We start from the raw sequence: 18,073 nt of genomic DNA on the forward strand, positions 1-18,073 counted from the left end.
AGCCCACTTGGCGGAGGCGGACGTGGCCAAGGTTGGAGCCCACTGCCCACCACCAGATGCTCTTTCCTACAGGACATCCGTCCTGGCCATTCTCAGTCAACGTCAGGCAGGCCACGGCTCCGCTGAGCAGGGCTCATCGGCACTTTGAGGGCAGACAGGGCCCCCTTCTGGGTCCTGGACGCTGGTGTGGCCCGTCGTCAGCCTCAGCTGGACACGGAGGTGCTCCCCAGAAGCAGCTGGGGGAAGCCCCGTGACAGGTGTCCACTGCCCAGGGCTTCCCTGTCTGGCTGCCATGGGTGGCGCTGGTCTGACACAGCTCACCCCTGGCTCTCTGGTTTGCAGTCCGTGTACGAACGCCAGGGGATCGCCGTGATGACGCCCACCGTTCCTGGGAGCCCGAAAGGCCCATTTCTGGGCCTCCCTCGAGGTACGATGCGAAGGCAAAAATCAATAGGTAAGCAGCGTGGCCACACCCGCAAAGGTGCCCCTTGGCTCTCAGCACCCTCGGCAGTGCCCCTCAGAGGCCCCAGGCCCGCCCACCAGAGGACGGGCACCCGGCCTCACCCCCAGGGAGGCCTTGACCGCCTGAGCCGTCTGAAACTCTCCTACCCTCTGGATACCGAATCCAGGGTGGCTTCCCGGCCTCACAAGCCAAGTATCCGTGATAATACCAGCAGGGTGAGGGGCCGCAGTCAGGAGGGAGGTGGAGGTGGGCAGGTGACGTCCAGGAAGCCCCTTGCCCCCGCCCTGCGTGTTTAGAGTGGGCCGGCGGGGTGGGCCCAGGTCCCCTGCGAACGGCCACCGCCGCGCTTTGTGGATGAGCTCGATGGACACACTTCTAAGGGTGGCTGGGCCAGGTTCTCGCGCTCTGCGGGTACGACGTACTATGCGCTGCGGGAAACCGCTAACTTCTTGTTAATAACTTCGCATGGTTCCTGCTGACTCTGTTCCAGGCAAGGTAAACGTGACCCCTTCAGACAGCCCCTTTGTGAGATAATCCAGCACTGTCTTTACCGTGTAAATTCTCAGAGAAGCTAAGGCCACTGCCGGACACTGGGGGGCGCGGCGCTGCTCTGTGTGTCCAGCACTGCGGTCTCAGGCCTGGCGCCTCTGTCGCTAGTTTGAAGGGGTGGCAGCTGGCAGGAACTGAACGATAAGGGATGGCGGAGGTGGCGTCTGCCGGTCCCCAAGGTCCCCCCAGGAGCTCGGGGCCACCGCAGAGTAGCGCTCACGCCATCTCCTGCCCCTGGCTCTCTAACTGCTTAATAACAGTCGATTTCCTCCTGTCAGACAGCAGAATCTTTCTATCAGGTCAGTGAACCTTACAGTTTGGCATCTGCAGTGTGAATGTAACAATCCCTCCATAAGGCGTGTTCTTAAATCACTGCTCCTTGGGATCCTAACTGTCAGGCAGCCGCCACGTACGCACGCTCAATGAGAGGCCTCTGAGCAACCATCTTTGCGATGCCAAAACGCCCTCCCACAAGGAGTATGTGAAATTTGGAATACCCTTATCGAATGGAACTTCTCACTGGAATAAATTATTGTAGTTTGTCCTAGGAGCGTTTTTGATTTGGAGTGATTCGTTTTGTTACCTCTTTGAAAAACCTGCATGCCCCCCACGTGAGACCCTCGTACTTGACATCTGTCAGCGTCCGTGTCCATGTGCTGCTTCCTGTGTCCGGAGTGCGTTCCGTTGATGTTTTCGTATCTTGTATCGGAAAGGATCTGAAAGTCCACCCAGCGGACACACCAGAGGCTCTGGGGCCCGACGCGGCCGGATGCGGCCGTCGCCCCTGCGGGCCCCTCAGCGCCCTCTCTCACCCAACACCCACGGGCTCCATAGGTCCAGTCCTCCAACTCGGACCGTGGTCAGTGGGGACCGTGGTAAACCACCGGGCCCCTCGGCCCAGCCCAGAGGGTCTTAGGACCCAGAGGGCTTCGCTGGGCCAGGCGGCCGAGTGTTTGGTCAGGATCCTCTCCCGGCCTGGGCTGGCGTCTTGGGTTAGAGGGTCTTGGCGTGTTGCATGCAGCACGTTCTCCTGCCAGGGCCGCTCAGCCATCCTCCTGAGGGCCTGGGGAGCTCCAGTACCCTTCGGGGGCCCAGAGAAGTCAGGCAACAAAACGGGTTCCTGTCGAGCAGGAGAGGCCACCCTAGGGTCTCCATACGCACAGGGCTCTGCTCGAGGGCGCCAGGCCTCCCCGCATACCTGCAGCCCCCGGGACGGCGGCACCATCCGCGTCCCATGAGCCAGTGCAGCCACCTGTGTTCCCTGTGCCCTCGTTTCTGACACGCAGCTCGACAGTCTCAGTCCCAAACCCGAAAACTCCCACCGGGGTTCCTGGCCAAGCCTGAAGGGATGGATGACCCCTGATGCAGGCCACCCCGGCCCCCGACACACGCTCACACGTGCGCACACGAACCCCGGGGAGTCGGCTCGCGCCCGTCGCTCTGGGCACCATCTCTCTCAACAGCACGCACTCCGGGCCTCGCGGGGCCTTTCCCTTCTGCTTTGGCTCCGAATGGGCCCCGTGACCCCTCGGCATCGTGGCTTGTGCTGCATTCTGTGAACAGTGTGCATCGTGATTCTCTGTGCGTCTGCAGAGACACAGCGTGTCGCGCCATCCTAGGAGCTGAGCGGGGTGTGCGTCATTGCCGTGATTTAAATCTAAACCTGCCTTCTACTTGTAGGAATCACGGGGGAAGAGCGGCAATTTCTGGCCCCTCCGATGCTCAAGTTCACCAGAAGCCTGTCCATGCCGGACACCTCCGAGGACATCCCCCCCCCGCCACAGTCGGTGCCCCCCTCTCCTCCCCCACCCTCCCCCACCGCCTACAACTGCCCCAAGTCCCCAACTCCCAGAGTCTACGGGACGATCAAGCCCGCGTTCAATCAGAACTCCGCCGCCAAGGTGTCCCCGGCAGCTCGCTCCGACACGGTGGCCACCATGTTGAGGGAGAAGGGGCTGTACCACAGGAGGGAGCTGGACCGCTACTCCCTGGACTCCGAGGACCTCTACAGCCGCAACGCCGCCGCCCAGGCCACCTTCCGCGGCAAGAGGGGCCAGATGCCCGAAAACCCGTACTCCGAGGTCGGGAAGGTCGCCAGCAAAGCCGTCTACGTCCCCGCCAAGCCCGCCAGGCGGAAGGGCATGCTGGTGAAGCAGTCCAACGTGGAGGACAGCCCCGAGAAGACGTGCTCCATCCCCATCCCGACCATCATCGTCAAGGAGCCCTCCACCAGCAGCAGCGGCAAGAGCAGCCAGGGCAGCAGCACGGAGATCGAGCCCCCGGCCTCCGAGCAGCCGGGCCAGCTGCGGCCCGACGACAGCCTGACCGCCAGCAGCCCCTTCGCCGCCGCCATCGCCGGGGCCGTCCGCGACCGGGAGAAGCGGCTGGAGGCCAGGAGGAACTCGCCGGCCTTCCTGTCCACGGACCTGGGGGACGAGGACGTGGGCCTGGGGCTGCCCGCCCCCCAGGCACGGCCCTCCAAGTTCCCCGAGGAGGGCGGGTTCGGCGAGGAGGACAGCACCGAGCAGCTGTCGTCACCCACGCCAGGGGCGGCGACCAGGGAGCCCGAGAACCACTTTGTGGGTGGTGGCGAGGCCGGAGCTCAGGGTGAGGCCGGCAGGCCACTGAATTCCACGTCCAAAGCCAAGGGGCCCGAGAGCAGCCCTGCAGCTCCCCTCAAGAGCAGCAGTGCGGCCGGCCCCGAGAATTATGTCCACCCGCTCACGGGGAGGCTGCTGGACCCGAGCTCCCCGCTGGCCCTGGCGCTCTCCGCGAGGGACCGAGCCTTGAAGGAGTCCCAGCAGGGCCCCAAGGGGGAGGCCCCCAAGGCCGACCTCAACAAACCTCTCTACATCGACACCAAAATGCGGCCCAGTGGGGAAGCAGGCTTCCCTCCGGTCACCAGGCAGAACACGCGGGGGCCCCTGAGGCGGCAGGAGACGGAAAACAAGTATGAGGCCGACCTGGGCAAGGAGCGGAAGGGCGACGAGAAGGGCACGCCCACCAACATCGCGGATGCGTCGCAGCGGAAGTCGGCCGGCCTGCTGATGGTGCACACCGTGGACGCAGCCAGGCCGGACGCCTTCCTGCAGGAAGAGGACGAGGATGCCGACGCGGAAACAAAGCCGGACCGCTCGCCGTCCGAGGTGCCAGAAGGCGTTCCCGAAACTGAAGGTGCTTTACCGATCCCCGCTGGCCCCGAGCCCGCGGCCGCCGCGCCCGGCAGGACCGTCGTGGCGGCGGGCTCCGTGGAGGAGGCGGTGATCTTGCCGTTCCGCATCCCTCCCCCACCTCTGGCATCCGTGGATCTGGATGAGGATTTTATTTTTACAGAGCCACTGCCTCCTCCCCTGGAATTTGCAAACAGTTTTGATATCCCCGATGACCGCGTTGCTTCTGTCCCCGCACTCTCAGACCTGGTCAAGCAGAAGAAAAACGACGCCCCCCAGTCCCCTTCGTTGAACTCCAGCCAGCCCACCAACTCTGCGGACAGTAAGAAGCCAGCTGGCCTTTCGAACTGTCTGCCCGCCTCATTCCTGCCACCCCCCGAAAGCTTTGATGCCGTCACGGACTCTGGGATCGAGGAGGCAGACAGCCGGAGCAGCAGCGACCACCACCTCGAGACGACCAGCACCATCTCCACGGTCTCCAGCATCTCCACCCTGTCCTCCGAGGGCGGCGAGAACGTGGACACCTGCACAGTCTATGCAGACGGGCAAGCGTTCACGGTTGACAAACCCCCGGTACCTCCTAAGCCAAAAATGAAGCCCATCATTCACAAAGGCAACGCGCTCTACCACGACGCGCTGCTGGAGGAGGACGTGGACAGCTTTGTGGTCCCCCCGCCGGCACGCCCGCCGCCCCCCGGCGGGGCCCAGCCCGGGACCACAAAGGTTATCCAGCCGAGGACCTCCAGGCTGTGGGGTGACATCTCGGAGGTCAAAAGCCCGATTCTCTCCGGCCCAAAGGCAAACGTGATTAGTGAGTTGAACTCAATCCTGCAGCAAATGAACCGAGAGAAAACGGCAAAGCCGGGGGAAGGACTGGACTCGCCAGCGGGATCCAAGCCTGCCAGCCTCGCTCCAAGGTAAGTGCCGCGGCCGGCGTGGGCGCAGACCATCCCGAGCTGGGCTTTCCTGTGCCGGCCAGTGCTGACCAGGAAACGCCCTTGGGAGCAACGGAAGCGGACACGGACAGGGAATGCCAGCCTTCTGTGTCGGCCGCCTCTGTCGTGCGCTCATGTGCCCCTTTCTCGTCCCCTGGACGCCGGTGCAGCAGAGCGGAGCGCGTCTGGCCCGGCAGGACGTGGCCCCCGCATAGGGACGTGTAACGAGACACTGCCACACAGGCCATCCCCGCCGTGGCTTCCGGGGAGGAGCCCTGCTCTTCCCTCCCGCGTCCTCCAGGTCTTGGCCAGGACCCCAAAGGCCATTCTGGAGCCTCACCCAGGGGTTGCAGGGGAGGGGTGCACCGGCCGGGGGTCGCGTGAGCAGCGTGTGTGCAATCACGTGTGTGGTCACATGTGCGTGAGGGGCTCTTTTCCCCTCCTCCTGTCACTAACTGGTCTGAGGCCGGGGAGGGGCCGGGTTGCAGATCCACTAGTGAGCTCAGAGTGAAATGCAACCCTGGAGCCCATCCTGACCCACGGCGGACATCGTGGAAGAAAAGCACGCGGTCCTCCCCGCGTGGGCGCTCACGTCAGGCAGAGCGTAAGGCACTGCCTAGAAACCAGGGGTCGCACGTGGGGGGCCAGTCCTAAACCCAACCCCAGGGCTCTGTCAAGGCACGCCACGCTGTAACAGCCCCCCCCCCCCCCCGCCCTGCCCCGCCCCGCCTGTAGCTGGTGGATGACCCTCGCCAGAGCCCGGTGCTCCAGCCATCACTCACGGTTCTCGGTTCCCTTCGCCCAAGACACACACCACTGCTTGGGTCCCCAGGCAGCAGGGCCCTTCACGTTCCCCCACTGATGTTTACTCTCAGGTTTCATCATCTCAACTAATGAAGTCGTTCTACATACTCCTGCTGGGCAGGCGTTGGATTCAAACATCTCAGTCCATTAATCGGCGGTATTGCACTACGGTCAGGTCCTGAGAGCAGGCTGAGAGCCACCACTTTCCCGGTTATCTTTCGGTGCGGGCGTAAGTTACGTGCACAGCTCCCACTACTCCTCCGAGGAACGCTGATGGGCCAGTCTCAGTAGAGAGAAGCACGCCGAAACCACCGTCTTTTAATGGGGCACCCATCATTAGTGGCATTCAAAGGGCACTCCAGCTGAACAGATTCCTTACAAATTCCCCGTTTCTGGTGGACGTACGTACACACGTTCCTACGAGTATTACGTGCTTGAAAGTCTCAAGGAAATGTTTAAAACTGGCTCTGTCACGTAATAGTACCGGTCTTTAGCTGCTAGGTTATGTAGAGGTACAACAATTAAGATGCTTTATCACTGTGTTTCATATTTTACAGAACACTTGGACATGGTGAGTAATCTTTCTAACAGCTGCTAGAGAGCATGTATAATGATACCCATTTTTCAGAAGGGGAAATGGAGACTCAGAGGCCAGGTGGCTTGTCCATGTGCACAGCCAGCAGAAGGCAGAGCCAGGACCAGGCCAAGGTCTTCTGACTGGCACCTCCCACCGCCAGCGATGTCGGAAGTATGGAAGATGCAGAAGGGCACCAATTCTAGGGCTGCTCTGGCCAGTGGGGCAGCCTGCACAGCACCACGCTCCCCGGAGCACTCCCACCCGGGAGTCCAGGGGCCTCTCTGAACGGCATCGGATTGTAGGCCTCCCCAGCTCCTCTCCTGGCTGGGTGAGCTCCTTGGGGCTCATAGGAGAGGGCGTCTCCGAGTTGCAGGTGTCTCTAGGGTTTCCCTGGGTGGGAGGGGCCTGAGAGCAGGGGTCTGCGGGCAGAATCCTGTCGGACTTCTTGAGAGCAGCTGCAAGACCGATTCTGTCCGACCCAAGCCAGCTGCCAGGAACAGCCACCTCCCGTCTCTTCTATTATTTATACCCCAGCCCATCACGGGACAAGCCCTAGGTGACATCTGTTATGCTCTCACCAAATGCCGGGCATCACGCGGCCCAGGCACCGGAGGCAGGGCCTGAACCTGCTCCCATGGTGCAGATGAGTGAACCGGGGGTCAGAGGTGAAGCCCTTGGCCATGGGCACTCAGCTGGAAGGCACGAAAGCACTCTGACCTCAGGAGCTGCCTCAGGGCTTGACTCCGCCCCTCTCGCTGGAGCCAGGGATTAGCCTGGAAGAAAGGCACCACTACCTAACCGAGCTCACCGGGACAGGGCTATTCTCAGGCTTACCTGGTGACTGATAATCTGCAAGGGTGGTCACCGGGCGGCCTCCAGCACTGGTGACCTCCCCGAGGCGGTGTCCCCTCCCCTTCCCTACTCACTGCTAAGGGCTACGCTGAGTTGGACCAGGAACAGGTCGGCCTGAGGCCCAAGGACGAGGAGGAAGGTCGGTCACTGACTCCAGCACTAAGCTGGACGCTCGCCTGCGCACTCTGGCTTCTCCGATCTCACGGCCGCATCGGGCAAAGCCCGATGGATGTAAGCTGCAGCCAGGAGGTGGACTGACCAGGGTAAGAAGGGGGCAGGTCCTCAGCAGAGCCCCCCGAGTGGGTGACCGAGCACCGGGCACCAGGGCTTTCTCATGAGCAGGCAGCACTCAACTGCACTTTCCTTCACACACACACACACACACACACACACACACAGTCCCTGGGACAGGCCTCCGCTTCGCTGGGTCGTGCCTTCATGGAGAGGCCTGGGATTCAGCCATTCATGCAGCAGACAAAGCCCAGGACACCCCCAGCCAGGGCTCACCTGCCTGGGTGTCTCACTGCTACTTTTAAATGCATCTACAAATTAAGAGCTGTGAATTTGGCCCTGGGCAAAATGAGGCAGAAACTGGATGAAGGAAATTCCTAGTGAGGGAAAAGAAATGAGTTTTTCTAGGGAAAACTGAAAACCGGCCGTGCTCTGAAATGACAGACAGGCGGCAGTGCAGACACCCCATTTCCACAGAAAGAAGTTTGATCGCCCAAGAAAGGGACAGTTCTTTGAGCTGCTCCACAATCGTTTGTCCGCTAAGAGGGCAGAAACCTCAGGTGAACCTGCCCCTTTGGTAAGTTACTTTTGCCCTCGGGTCCTTTCTGAACTCTGAGGTGCGGTGACCCTGGGCAGGGTCGGGGAAGAGAGGACACTGGACGACTAGGCCCTCGCTTACTGGGGTACATCTGACTTAACATGAGCCGTGCATGGGTTTCTGCTGCCATCACGTGTCCCCCGAAATCAGTGACGACGCAGGCTCTGCCGACATCTTGATTACAGACACGTTGGCGAAAAGACGACGATCACATCATTTTCTTTACGGCCTAGCGTTCGCGGCCTCCCCCCAGGCCTGATCTGGAAACACCTCCTAAGAACTAGGCTTCTGGGGTGATCGGCTGCTTGTCCTACCCAGCTCCGCCCCCAAGCTACCCCACGGGCTGGAGGCCCGGCACCGGCGCCTGGCGTCCTGCAGGCCCGGACCTTCCCTGCAAAGCTCAGAGCTCGAGAGGATGACCGTGAACGGCCGGAGAGGCGCCAGGGCACGGCTGACACCCACGACGAGCACGGCCTTGCCCTGCAGCGGGCGGCCCGCCGTGCGGAGCCCTTTGGAAACTTAGACACACGAGCAGCGGCCGCCTCGTTTCAGAGCACCTGGTGTTTTCCATGAAGTCACAGAGCCGGGAAGCCAAACGACCCACAGCCCAGCCCCGTGGCCTCTTGACGGGTTCTTGGTAGGAGCCCAGGGTCAGACCTGAGGGAGGACAGTAACAAAAGGGGTGCACAGTCACAGAGGCCTGGGCCCCGGGAAGCTGGGCGCAGACTTAGTCATGAACCGTTCACTGAACCAGGGGTTACTGGTTACCTCAGTGTGCCAGGCACCAGGCCGGGCCCCAGGATTCCTCACTGAACAAGAAAACATTCAAGGTCTCTCCTTGAAGGGCTACATTCTCAAGAGGGAATGGATAGGAAACAGTAAACAAGACGAGCCCAAAGGGTGCGGGCGCTGCAAAGGGACGAAGATGTCCCAACGAGTCAGCGACCATGGGCAGGACGGAGGTGACCCTCCCCAAGGAAGTGGCATCTGAACCACCTGAAGGAGTAAAAGGAGTCAGCTGGGCGGAAACACAGGAGCAGAGCATCCCGGGCACCAGGACCAGCGGACCAGCAAGCACAAAGCCCAGGCACTGACAAGTGCTCTCCACGATGAAGAAACCGGCCAGACCAGAGGCAGCGCTGACGGGGGAAGGGTCCCAGAGGGCTCCCGCGTGCCGAGGGGAAGGGCTGGGGTGCGTCCGAGTGGTTGAGCAAAGGCTTGGCGTGAACTTTCGTTCCATGAAGGTGACCCAGCAGCTATGCAGTCAGGTGGGTCACAGTGACACAGGGAAGCCCACGAGCCGGCCCATGTGGGGTCCCGGGGGCCTCTGCTCCGGAGACAGCGGGTAGATGATGGCGTCTGACACAAAACAAAGGGGCTTGACCTAGGAAGCCCAGGCATCTGTTCTTTGTCAGCACTCCCAGGGGAGCGGAAGGTCAGTCTGGGTTTGGCTTTCATTCTCCGGCTGTTGGGAGGAGTATCAGAGCAGTGAGTGGATGCCTGCGGGGGACCCACTGGCCTCCGTCCAGGGCGCACGGCATTGGCTCAAGCCCCCAGGAGCCCCTCCGATCGCCTCACTCTTTTCGGTTCATCCAGAATGGCCTTCACTTCCCGGAGGCAGCGACGGCGCTCCAGGTCCCCTGGGGGTTCAGGCTGCTTGCAGGGGAGCGCTGGCTGCTTCTCAGGTGATGCCCTCCGGCCTCCGGCTGCCCTGGCCTGGCCTGGCCAGTGGCACCAGCTCCTCACTGGCTCTCCACAGTATTATCCTGAGAGCCTCTCGGTTTTAAAATAAATCTATCTGGGTTGTTAAAAAATGACCTCTGCCCAGCCAGTCCCAGAGCAAAGACTTTTCAAAACTGACTCGATAACAGAAGCTGCTTAATGACACTTTCATCACGTCAGCGCCGTCACGGAGGCTTTACCATTTCACGGCAGCAACTGAAACGTTCAGGCAGTGTCAGTGACTGAAATCGTTGATAAGGCGGTGGACACTAAGGGTGGTCGTGAAGCTCGCTGTCGCGTGTCTCCTCGTACACGGGTTCGTGAAGGGGCTCTTCTGGTCAGGCTGCGGCACTTTATCCTTCAAGTCTGTTTCTCACGCTCTCATTTCCCAGTCTGGACGCCAGGACCACTCAGCCGAAGTGTATCAGGGGATGGATACCTCCTGCTGAAACTGGGTGCCTTCCCACCTGCTCAGATGTGTCGAAAGGGCTGCTGAAGCCGAGGCAGCCCCCTGCCCCCGCCCAGTTCCAGCCCCATCTGCTTGGCCGAGTCACGTCACTTCCTGATCTGGGAAACCAGCTTCCCACATCCATCCGCCGTTCCTGCAGGCCAGGCCCGGGACTGCAGACACACAGGGGCTCGCGGTGCTCAGAGCCGGGAACCAGGGCCAGGCTCAGGCCTTGTGCAGATCTGTTAACGCCTCGGGCCACTCTCCCTGTCTTTGGAACGACCGACCTTTGGAGGTGCTATAAAGGTAGAAACCAAGAAGAGAGCGGTCTGGAAATAAGTGCTATTTTATACGCAAGACAGGGGCTCCTCACGAGGACCCTACGGCCACTGGGAGGCAGAGGCCCGGCGGGCGTGCTGGAGGGAGGCTCGGGCGGGAAGGGTCCAGAACCCCAGCGCCGGCCCCGAGCGCCTCCGGCCCACAGCCAGCCACTGCTCGACGGCCGAACTGCATTTGTAAACACAATGCAAAGGCGACTTGAGTCCTCACTTCCCCGACGCCGGTCAACTCGGGCTGACGATAAAATAACAGTGCATCTCGGGGTGTCAGTTAACCCTCCATTTTTGTTTTAATCCTCATGTTCCCGTATGGATTGGATTTAAGAGGCAGGATAGAGAGTAATAGTCCAAGAGAGGGCGTGTGTGTGCGTGTGTGTGTGTCTGTGTTCTAAATCGGGGCAACAGATTCCTGCGTGTTCCACCCGGGAACCCAGTGGTTGCTTAGCAACATAACGATCTCCGCAACCAGGAGATCCAGTGAATGATATCCGCCTGATTAACTGAGAGTCAATCAAACCGCTGAGAAGGAGGGCAGGGTGGACCGGCCCCGGGCAGGCCTCCACTCAGCTCCTCAAACACGCTGGTTCTTTTCCACGGCGACGTTCCGCAGGGCCGTGGGTGGCCCCAAGTATGGGGCCAGATCTGACAACCCCCTTTATTAGCTGCCGGGCTCTCCTCTCTCGCTGTAGACTTGACGCAAAGCACGGCCTCCCCCAACCAGGAACGCTGATTTGTCCTTCCTAAGCTGCAGAAGACAAAGGCAGCCCGGGAAGCCGAGTCTGGATGTCAGCAATGAACTGGCTCTCAGGGACTCCAAGCAGAGGCTAACGTCGTTCTCCTTCTTAACACCTTCCTGGATGTTTCTCTCTATATTCACACCATCCCCAGCCAAGGCAGGCACAGGTGTGAGTGTCCCATCCTAAACGCTAAAGTGATGCCCCTCTTGACGTTCTCTTCCGGGCAGCTCTGTGCACTGCCCACTCTACTCCGTGGCCAGAAAAGGAGCAGCGCGGGTAGACTCTCAGCCAGCATCTGTGCCATTGCTTTAATTTCATCCATCGAAAAAAGCTGCTTTTTTTAAACTGTAATTAATTTTGCAGTGTTGTCTCAACCCATTCCATTTTGTCATTTCCATTTGCTCCCATGATGGGTGGTAACAGAAGAGGGTCGTGCTGAACAGAAGTAAGTGCTGCGTGCAGAAACCTCTTCTCTCTGGTGTGTTCTCCTGTCCCTCGTTCTCACTGCCCACCCATCTGTTTGCTTCTGACGACACACACAGCTGCCTGCAGAGCCTTCCTTTAAAAAAAACATCCCAACTACCTGGGACTCGCTGGGGTGTTCCCACAGGAGGGTGGTGCTGACACCCACCCTCTGGCTCAGAGAGGCCCCCTGTTAAAGGCTGCCTGGGTTTAAAGCAGCTGCTGTCACTTTGGGGGATTAACTTGCCTCTGCTGCACAAAGCCGATGAACAAGGTCACTTCCCAACTGGCCTGCCCCAGTCGACCCAGTCAGGGTCACAGGCCCGGCGCCACGCAAAGTCACCTTAGAGCAAGTGCCGCGTGCTCCTGTGAGATGCTGACCCGCTTCACCTCCCCTGAAGGTCCTAATTAAACAACTCAAATCCCCTCTGGGTGGGGCTGCTCTACCATCTCAGCTTAGCTGTGGTATCAAAGTGGTTCAAATGAGCCTTCCCCAGACAGGTGTGCCCACAGCCGTGGGGCCCTCCGGAGTGGGAACCGGGGAGCACCTTTCAGCCCTACTTGAGCACCGGAGTTTGCAGGTTTCTTAAATGGCCGCCGTGCGCACGGCCCACCTCTCTCTCCAGGACTGAGGTCTGGGGGCCAGAGGGGTGGCTCCCCGCTCCCTGCGGGTGACGCCCTGGACCGTTTCTTGATTTTGAGTAGTGAGCCTGGCAGTAGTGGAGGAGGCATCCTCAGGGTCTCGCCTGGGGCTGCCTTTACCTGCTGGTGCCCAGTGCACCAGTACAACCAGTAACCAAGGCCCCTGGAAATTCTCAACAGGGGCCCCCTACGTGTAACAGATCCGGCCCTGGAGCCCCTGGCCCTCCAGGAAGCCGTATCTGAACGCCCTGTGGGGGTGCAGGCCCAGCCGCGTGCACCCCCTGCCCCTGGAAATGCTCCTCCTCGGGACAAGATCGAAGCCTGAGTCGGCACAGGTCCCCCCCGCGACCTGCTGCTGCTTCCTCATGCAGAGATGCCGTACTCGACGTAGCACTGAGAGGGGAAGCGTCACGAGGCTGAGAGGCACCCGGTTACCAACTGGCAGTTTCACGCAAATACACACCCGCGGCAGAGAAAGCAGAGAGCAGCAGGAGGCCAGTCCAGAGCGCGGACAGACTGGGCCCCGCGGCTGCGGCTCATTCCCGCCCGCTAATAAAGCCCTTCTCCCGACCCCGACCCTTTCACGCTGACACGGCGGCGTCCATGAGCGCCCCCAGGGAGCCGTAGGGCTTCCCCCTTCCTGAAACAGGGCCAGCCTGCGAGGTGCCCCTCCCTGCACTTGTCCTTCTAAGCCAAAAAGCCTCAGGCCTGGCAGGCAGTTAAGAGGGAGGGTCTCTCCTCAAGGGTGCCCCCCCTCTGCTTGCTGAAATTGAGGCAAAAGATGCCACATCCTCAGGCGGTACTGGTGTGGCACAGACACGCCCCGGCCAGGGAGCAGGACTTGGTTCAGGCCCGTCTCCAGGTCTCCCTGCCCCCCCCACCCCCAACCTGCCAGGCTCCGGTGAGTGGCCGCCCCGTGTGCTCTGGTGCCTTCCGCTCGTGTCCCCCCGCCCCGCCCCGCCCCCGGCATGGCAAAGCGTTTGCTCACTGCCAGCGCACCTGCCGTCGGACGCTCTGCTGTGGTTTGGGTGTCTCCCGCCCCCTCCTCGGGACGTTGTGAGCGGACCTGTGATGGTTTTCTCTGTTGCTGCCGTTTCAGAGGCCCAGAGGTCATGAGCACCGTCTCAGGTACGCGGAGCACGACGGTCACCTTCACGGTTCGCCCTGGGACCTCCCAGCCCATCACCCTGCAGAGCCGGCCCCCAGACTATGAGAGCAGGACCTCAGGACCAAGACGTGCCCCCAGCCCCGTGGTCTCGCCCACAGAGCTGAACAAAGAGATCCTGCCTGCGCCCCTGTCTGCTGCCGCCGCGGCTCCCTCTCCCACCCTCTCGGATGTCTTCGGCCTCCCAAGCCAGCCCCCTCCCGGGGACCTGTTTGGCTTGAACCCAGCGGGACGCAGCAGGTCGCCATCCCCCTCCATACTGCAACAGCCAATCTCCAATAAGCCTTTTACAACTAAACCTGTCCACCTGTGGACTAAACCAGACGTGGCGGACTGGCTGGAAAGCCTCAACCTGGGTGAGCATAAAGAGGCCTTCATGGACAACGAGATCGATGGCAGCCACCTGCCAAACCTCCAGAAGGAAGACCTCATAGATCTGGGCGTGACGCGAGTCGGGCACCGGATGAACATCGAAAGGGCTTTGAAACAGCTGCTGGACAGATAAGGGCGGCTGCGCCTCACCTTTACGGACCCCTTGCTATAAATAGAGATGGGCTTGCACTGAAGTGTGTGACGGTGAGCGCCAAGCCCGCCCCGCGGGCTGGTCTCCTGCTACCCAGAGAAATGCTGTGTCCCTGGCGTGGCTGAGCAGAGGCCTTCAACACCCCCCACCCCGGGCTCTCTGTGTGGGCTCCCTGGGCTGTTTCTGTCAGAGGGGACCAGGGGAGGGAGGGCTTCTAGTCTAAGGTGGAAAGATGCGTGGCTTGCCTCCTGCACGCAGGTGACCTGACCTCACGAGGCCCAGGAGATGCTCGCCGCGCGCGCGCCCCTTGCTCCTGCAGGCAGACACCACTGCACTCTAGACACATACCTCCCGCGGCCTCCTCTGCCGTCCGGCAGCTCCGCCCGGGCCCGGGCGCAAGGCCTTCCTCAGCCTGCGGCCCCTCAAGGGCACTCAAGCCCACGTGCTCCTTTCTTTCCCGGACTTGGCTCGCAGCGAGACGCCCACGGATGTGCGTAGCCGGCGCCCCTTTGGAAGGCAGAGAAGCTTCCTTCCCGTGGATCCTTCACCCTGTCTCCTCCGACATGCACCTGGGGTTCTCCGGCCATGAGGTTCTTGGCAGTGGTGGGTGGTCCGAATGGGATCGTGCCCAGCTTTGCTTAGCTTTCTTTCTTTCTTTCTGCAAATCTGTTAGCATAATTCCAAAGTGGCCAAACAGATGTCACATGGAGTTAGTCAAAGCACAAAGTCACGATTCCAAGGAGGAGGGAGACCTGGCCGCGGGAAGCAGCCGGCGTGCAGCTGCTGTGCCCAGAGTGTCCGCAGGAGGGGAGCAGCTCCCCAGGAGCGGGGGAAGGGGCTTCTCTGCCTTTGGGCATTTTTTAAAATCGAAAGCGTGTTGAATTCTACGAAGATCAGAGCAGGCGAGCAACCACTTTGACACGCAGGATGACAGGGCTCACGGTGGGCGTGTGCCGCGGCCACCCCCAGTTCTGAGCCCGGCCAAGGGGAAGCATCGCAGCTGAGACAGCCCCTTTGTCCCCCCGAGGCCAAGGAAGAGGGTACTTAGGGGCTTCTCCCCTTTTCCTCTGAGCGTCCAGGAATCCCACCAGCTTGTCTTAACAGTACAGCAGGTTTTTTGAAAACCCAGCGGGCATGGCGCATAGACAGAACCCAGGGTGAGGGTGCAATGCGGATGAAGGAAGGAGGGCAGAGCAGAGAGGTCTCGTGGGCTGCCAGTCAGGCCTCTGGCAAGGCTTTCTTGGGCCCTGCCGCGTTCTTTCCCCTGGAGCCCCTCCCCTGTAACAGTACCTCTAATTTCCAAGGGAGGTCGCCACCGGCACGCGAGCCACAGGACACCCAGTCAGGGGTCAGCATGCTCTCCCACGTATGGAAGAAGCTCGAATGTCAGGTTTTTGGCTTTTACTATGATTTCAGAACTAGCCTAGCCCATCTCTAATTATACAAACGTGATTTTTTTCCTTTTTCCTTTATGCTCACAGTCGAGTGTCTGATGAGGCCTGGAACAGCTCTAGAATGAATAGTAAAATCTAGCGATTTAAAATCTCTTTCTTTACTGCAAGTTTCAATAGTTGTACAGATAGTTTATAAGCACAATATTTTAAGAAAAAAAAGTGGCTGGTCTACTAGGCAGCCTTTGTGCCACTTCAGTGCTAGAAAGTTAAAGAAAAAAAAACTTTTGTGATTTAATAATACTATTTCTGTGGAATAATTATAAAAGTATGACCTTTTTAAATCAACCTTATTTGGATGCATCTGAACCAGCAGAGCTGTGTTATATTTTCTATCTTTGCTAGAACTTCGTCATCGAAGGACAATTATTTCTTCAAAAGTGGTTGTGTTTCACAATGCAGCAGTTTCTCCAAACACAAACACACTCACCACACACCCCGTCTTTCCAGCCACGTGCCCCTGAATTGGAAACTGAGTTTTGGACCTTCTGTTCCAAAACCTTCTGCAGGTCCATCTTTGTATCTGAATGATCCATTCCAACTTGAAATCAATTGAGTATTAAGGCGCTTTACTTCCGTGTACTTTCAATTTTTCCATCATGAGATGAACAGCTCTTACCCTAGAGAAATTTCAAGCCAAGATACTACAGGTGGCCTGCTGAGGCTGCCCGATAGTTCAGAAAATGTAAAATGGTGGTTTGGCCATTATCTGTCTTCCATTTGGTGATACTGCAAAACCCACTAAGTACACGACCTCACCGTGGCTCTTCTCTCCTTTGCCTACTGTTGGTTATTACCTCTCTGCTCGGTGCCAGGCAAAATGCTAGACAGACAGGACGAGTAAAGGAGGCCGCGGGTAGACGGTAACCAACGGCAACTTGGGGGCGTTGGGGTTACTGAACTTCGGTAACCAGGAGGTGAGAGCTGGCTGCTACTCCCTTCCTTAAAGAGACTTCAAGTCACGTGCAACTGACCGGAAGCAAGCAGACTGAGAGACAAAAGAGCTGGTGACATTGGTTGTTTCACACTGTCTTACTGTAGAGAAGTAACAGGCCCCATCAGAACCTGCCCTGACCGACAAAATATACACATTATTGCCAAGATGAATCAGTCTCTAGCTCCATTCGCCAGGTCTGCTACAGAAAGCAATAGTTCCTCATTTAAACCACCGCCCACTGTTCTCCCCCTTGGGACACGTCAGGACCAGGCCCTACCCTGTGCCCCTCTTTAATGGTGAAACAGATGTTAAACTGCTCATATAAAGATCATGTTAATACTATTCCAGGTTTTAAAAAGATCCACTTTTGTTATATACTGTAATTTAAATAAATTGCATTTACATGCCTAGTTTCTGTAATATTGTGTATACAAAACCAAAATTGCTCAAGATGTAAATTATGTATACCTGCCAAGATACCTTCTCCAGGGTGTCTGTGCACATTTTAAGTAAATCCATATAATATAAAACTGACTCAATGTGACTGCTGATTTGCTGAACTTTACATATCACAAAGTGAATTATTTGTGGTACTTTAGTTAATAAAACGGTGATTTTTTTTTTTTCCCCCTGAGTTACTGAACAAGCAAGCATTACCCAGGGTGATCTGGCAATGACTTTTTGCGTGTGGGCCACAAATATTGATTTTTTTCCCATTAACAATTTTTTTGTTTGTTTTTTTTAGAAGCTAATCCTTTTCACACTACAGTTTGTGTAACGTGTTCGCATTATCTGTGTTTCTGTTACTTTTGTGCTTTTATTCTTTTTAGACCTTATTAAAAACAAAAAGGAAAAACGAGCTCCTGTAATTTGCACTTTCTCCCAATCCTTAAATCTCTTGTATGGCAACCAAAATTACTGTTAAAAAAAAAAATAAATATACTATTGCACTAAGGTTGTGGTTCTGATTGCAAAACAGTGAAAACTTTCTGAATCAAACAAAAAGTTGCCAAGCTTACAATCCAGCCACTTGACCTCTGTGAAGCTGACCAGACGGTAGCTTTCCTCAAAGAGTGAAGATGCTCCTTTCGGTGAGCTAATCTGCCTCGGTTCCACTTCCTTAAAGCTTTCTCGGTGTATGGGTGGAAACGAGTATTCTTTCAGAACTGGGAAAGTGTCACGGCGGGCGGACATCTGCGAACGCTGGCGCTCCTGTCTGTTTGGGACGGAAGCAGAGGGGCCCGGAGGGCGAGCCCGATACAAGCCTTCCCCCCAAGGGCACAAGCAGCGGCGGTCTTCCTGCCGTGGGGTCTGCACAACCAGCCAGGCAGCCCCACCGGCTGACACAGAGCCACAACGTTTCGGTGAACGAGGCAAGAGAATGCGTCTTCTGGCCAAGAACTGAGCCCGGAAGACACGGGCTATCCCTTCTGCTGGAGGGAAGCGTATTTTCGACTTCAATACTGAAC

The 18,073-nt window shown here is 58.3% G+C and overlaps 1 protein-coding gene across 16 annotated transcripts in view; it reads left to right on the forward strand.

Annotated features, from left to right (window-relative positions):
* Positions 1-17,230, forward strand: part of SHANK2 (SH3 and multiple ankyrin repeat domains 2) — a 548,430-nt gene extending 531,200 nt beyond the window's left edge. For 10 of the 16 annotated variants that reach the window (XM_060302789.1, XM_060302793.1, XM_060302788.1 and 7 more), the window contains 4 exons: positions 343-454; positions 1,291-1,311; positions 2,693-5,099; positions 13,628-17,230. In XM_060302789.1, coding sequence (XP_060158772.1) covers positions 343-454; positions 1,291-1,311; positions 2,693-5,099; positions 13,628-14,198 — 3,111 coding nt within the window. In that variant the 3' untranslated portion in view covers positions 14,199-17,230. Of the gene's footprint in view, positions 1-342; positions 455-1,290; positions 1,312-2,692; positions 5,100-11,376; positions 11,579-13,627 lie in introns of those variants that run through there. The other 6 variants (XM_070046074.1, XM_060302791.2, XM_070046076.1 and 3 more) reach the window with 4 other exon arrangements.
* Positions 17,231-18,073: the final 843 nt, after the last annotated feature.

This window comes from Globicephala melas, chromosome 8, assembly GCF_963455315.2.
Source record: "Globicephala melas chromosome 8, mGloMel1.2, whole genome shotgun sequence".
In the NCBI taxonomy this organism is placed as follows: Eukaryota; Metazoa; Chordata; class Mammalia; order Artiodactyla; family Delphinidae; genus Globicephala; species Globicephala melas.